General features: G+C 41.2%; 1 protein-coding gene across 2 annotated transcripts in view; it reads left to right on the plus strand.

The window, feature by feature from the left end:
• HSF2BP (heat shock transcription factor 2 binding protein) overlaps positions 1 to 4,775 on the plus strand; it is a 163,425-nt gene that overhangs the window by 66,449 nt on the left and 92,201 nt on the right. For both annotated transcript variants that reach the window (XM_012664127.1, XM_012664128.1), the window contains one exon: positions 3,520 to 3,637. In XM_012664127.1, the coding sequence (XP_012519581.1) occupies positions 3,520 to 3,637 (118 nt within the window). The remainder of the gene's footprint in view (positions 1 to 3,519; positions 3,638 to 4,775) is intronic.

Below are 4,775 nucleotides of genomic sequence, written 5' to 3' on the forward strand. Positions count from 1 at the left end.
TTTTTTTTTTTTTATTTCAGCATATTATGGGGGTACAGATGTTTAGGTTACCTATGTTGCCCTTGCTCCCCCCCTCCCCCCCTAAGTCCGAGTTATAAAATCTTAAAACAACAACATTTATTTTGCTCATGGGTCTACAGTTTGCTGCTGCTTGGCAATATCTGGGGCCTCAGCTGGAATGCCTCAAATTGCTTAGGAATGGAACAGTTGGGTAATAGTGGCGTGTCATTCTCTCTTCTCTCCTCATGTAGTCTTAGGGTTTCTCCACTGTGGTCTTTCTATATGGTCTCTTCATCATGGCAGCTGCAGGGTCCTGGACTTCTCTCATAGGGACTCAGGGACTCTAGAGCAAGTAGCAAGAGTCCAAGGTGGAAGCCATAAGGCTCCTTCCTACTTAGTCTTGGAAGGCACGTGACCTCAATTCTACTGCATTCTATTAGTTACAAGTGAGTCACAAGTGCCAGGGGTCTCCCCACGTGTCTGAACATAGGGAGGCGTGGTTCCCTAGGTAGTCATTTCTGGAGATAGGTTGCCAAAGTCCATAGCTAGAACTCAAGTTTCTTTGCTAGGTTTCAGTGTATGATCTACTATATTTACATGAATACAGCTTTCCCCTGCAAAGCTAACTAAAATTTACCTTCTGCGTGTTTATCATGCCAGATGCTTAATTGCTTTATTTTCCCCTGAAATATTTCGTTAGTAAAACTAATGTCTTTGTCTGTTTGTGTTGCTATAATGTAGTACCCGAGGCTGGGTAATTTATAAAGAAAAAAGGTTTATTTCACAATTCTGCAGGCTGGAAGATTGGGGCCTCAGTCTGCTTCCACTCATGGCAGAAGGCAAAAGGGAGCCGTTGTGTGCAGAGATCACACGGCGAGAGAGGAGGCAAGAGGGAGACAGGGAGGTGCCAGGCTCTTTTTAACCAAGCTCTTGTGGGAACTAATAGAGCAAGAACTCACTCACTGCCCACCCCCAACCTCCCAGGGAGGGCATTAACCTATTCACGACCCATGACCCAAACACCTCCCGTTAGGGCCCACCGCCAACATTGGGGATGAAGTTTCAACATAAGGTTTGGGGTGACAAACATCCAAACTCCAGAAACTAGAAGGTATCATATGCTGGAAAATACAGTTATCAGGTTAAAACTTATTGAACAGAGAAGGTACGTTTGTGTCAAAGAGGGATCCTGTCCTCAATAAAATTATGGCTGTCGTGAAATTATATACCAAATAACACATTACCAGTTGTGAGGCCAAAATCCTAGAAAGACAAGTAGAAATGGGAAAAAATCTGTTAAGTTTAGAAGACTTTAATTTACTTTTCTTGGTCCATCTTAGCCCAGGTAAACAAAAATAAATAGGAATGTCAAGGATCTGATTCCATAAAGTTGATCTGGCAGCACAGACGAAATTTTGTATTCTATAGCCATGTCATAACCAATCAAGGCAGAACAAGTGCGTGACAAAACTCGTCCTCCATTTTTGATAATTCTTAGCAAACTGAGAAGAAACCTTCCTTACACTGGTAAGGAATATTTACCAGAAACAGATCAGACATAACATTTAATGGTGAATTATTAGAAGCATTTCCATTAAAGTCAGGAAAAAGGCCCACTTTATCTGCTCATTTGACTTAGAAATCTTAGTCACTTAGTCACTTTGAGTCATGCTCTATTGTTAAGCCTAACTAAAGAAAAATCTTATACACATGTGCACAGGTGTACTTGGATCATCGTTATATCCTTACAGGTATTTGGGAATGTTGACAGAGCCGGTAGTAACTGAAGCACTGTCCATTAGAAGCCAGTGGAATTACTTGGTCTTGTTTCCATGCTGATTTACAGGGTCTCAGGCGTGAAGAAACATACTTGCTGATCCACAATAGGACATAAAATTTAGAAAAAAGTTTTTTTTCACAATCAGTTTTCATATTCTCTCTTTTGACCTCATATAATTTCAGTTTTGTATCATGGTTAAAAGTCATTAACAAATATAAGGGATCGAATATTCCTTATCTGAAATGCTTGGGATCAGAAGTGTTCTGGATTTTGGAATTTTTTGGATTTTGGAATACTTGCATTTGGAATACTTGGATTTTGGAATACAAATTGGTTCAAATCTGAAACCTAAAATACTCCAATGGGCATTTCCTTTGCTTGCATGTCATGTTGGTGCTCGGAAAGTTTTGGATTTTGGAGCATTTCAGATTTTGGGTTTTTGGATTAGGGATGCTCAACCTGTATTCACAGGATTGAAGGTGAATTTAGAATCCTCAGTCCCAGGTAAGGTGATGAGCTCCCCCCTTACGTTTGGACCATGACTGCCCACAATTGTTTAATGTGCTGCTCTGGAGCAGATGCGTTTAGATTCCGCTTCTCTCTTCCACTGCAGAGGTGTTTGCTCATCACGCTGGACGTTACTCACTATTTCAGCAGTTCCCGTGGTTGTCAATTACTCTTTCTGGGCTCGTAGCTCTGTGGATAACACCAATGTTTAATGTCTCATCACCAGCTATATATGTTTTCATTAGGTCTGTTAGAAAAACAGCAACAAATACTCTGTCCTGGACAAAATATTCTGGATTCTGAAGTGTTTTGAAAAAACTGCTCAAACCATGTTTTTACTTCTGTTCTCACGCCACAACAATCATCAACACAGAACAATAATTCCGTGACCAAATACTGAAGTTTTCCCCACATACCAACAGTGGACACCAACTGGGTATCCTCTAATTCAATTTGGACACTACCTACCTGGAGATAGTGTCAGATCCCATGGGGTGAGGGTTCAGTCCCCAAAACTTCGCCCTCCTTCAGACACCAGTTGTCAAGTTCAGGCCTCTGGAACTTCTGACCGACCAGCTTCAAGTTGGGGTTCCCACGACCTTCTGTTTGGGTTTGATTAATTTGTTAGAGCATCTCACAGAACTCAGGGGAACACTTACTTATGTTTTGGGTTTATTATAAAGGATATTATTAACAAAAAGGATATAGATGAAGAGATGCGTAGGGTGAGGTGTTGGGGAAGGGCTTCGAACTTTCACGCCCTCCTTGGGTGCACCACCCTCCATGAACCTCCATGTGTTCAGCTGTCTGGAAGTTTGCTGCACCCTGTCTTTTGGGTTTTTATGGAGGCTTTGTTACATAGATGAGATTGACAACTACATAGAGATGTGATTGGAGAAAAGTGCATGATCTAAACTCAGGAAGGCCTGTCCATTCAGATTTTTCCCGGCCTCTCTGCAGCATCCTTCCTCCAGGGTATGGGGCAGGACCCTCTCTGGAATGAGGGTCTTTTGACCCACAATCAGATTAGAGTCCTGCCTTGGGCAGGTTGAAGGAGGAAAGGAGAAGTGTAGAGAGAGAGAGATTCTGTTTCCTGAGGCCTAAAGCACCCCAATATTATAACAAGGACTATGGGAGTTATAAGCCAGGAACTGTGGATGAAAACCAATATAATCATAATACCACATGAAGTAACAGTGATCTTGATGCTTTGTTTTATCTTTTTGTTGCAGATGTTGCTGCCATCGCATGTGGTCGTGAATTCTTGGTTAACTCCAGTCGGGTGCTCTTGGACACCATATTGCAGCTCCTGGGAGACTTGAAGCCAGGACAGTGTACCAAACTCAAAGTGTATGGTGGATAGTATTAAAAAGTTAACTTCTGTTTATGTATTAGTTAGAATATGCTGATTGGGCCTCTCTTCGTAAACACAGTTAATTTGACAATAGTTCTAAAAAGTAGAAGAGACAAATTGCCTCAAGAATTTAAGGGGTACATTGTCTCTTAAATAGTATTTTAGAAAAATAAATTTCGAAAAGGAATGTTCTCACCTTAATTAGTGAGTCCCAAATACTATCATGTGACACTTCAGAGTTATATTAATGATCTCAAAATAAACTTACATAAGTATTTGTCATGGCAGCACGCCACTTCCAGGTACTAAAATCTGTATTCATTTTCTGTTGTTGTGTAACAAACTCAGTGGCTAAAACAACACCCATTTATTATTTCATAATTTGGTAGGTCAGAAATCTGAGTATGCTGGGTTCTCTGCTTAGGGTTTACAAGTCTGAAATTAAGGTGTTTTCCAGCCTGGGGTCTTTTCTTGGGACTCTGGGAAAGAATCTGCTTCCAAGCATTTTCAGGTTACTGATAGGGTGCAGTTTCCTGTGTTTATAGGACTGAGATCCCTGCTTCCTTGCTGGCCATCGGCTGGGGGTTGGTCATCTTCCAGGGCTAACTGTGTTCCTTCTCACATACTCCCCCATCTTCTAGCCATAGTGGCTCACTGAATCCCATACATTCGGAATCTCCTGGACTTGTTCTTCTGCTGCCAGCCAGGTGGAACTGTCTGCTTTTTATGGGCTTGTGCCATTTACATTAGGTATACGTGGATTAACTCCTTTTGATTAACTCTAAGACCACTGAGTAGTAACATTAATTACATCAACAGAATCTCTTTTACAGGTAACAACATAATCAGGGTGTGATATATTTATAGTCTCAGGGATTAGAGCAGGAAAGCTTAGGGGGCATTGTAGGATTCTGCCTCTCATGCCATTCATTCCAAATGTTGCTTTGACTTCCTAGAGCACTTTTTCTTTCTTTTTTTATAATATTTCAAAATGTTAAGGGGATACAAATGTTTTTGATATGTGGCTTGAGTAAGGGCTGTAAATGTGCTTATCACCTGAATAATGTTCATTGTACCTGTTAGGTGAGTTTTTACCTCTCCCCTCCTCCCTGCTCCCCCTGCTTGATTTCCTAT

The sequence above is a fragment of the Propithecus coquereli genome, unplaced genomic scaffold (genome assembly GCF_000956105.1).
Source record: "Propithecus coquereli isolate 6110/MARCELLA unplaced genomic scaffold, Pcoq_1.0 Scaffold860, whole genome shotgun sequence".
Taxonomy (NCBI): Eukaryota; Metazoa; Chordata; class Mammalia; order Primates; family Indriidae; genus Propithecus; species Propithecus coquereli.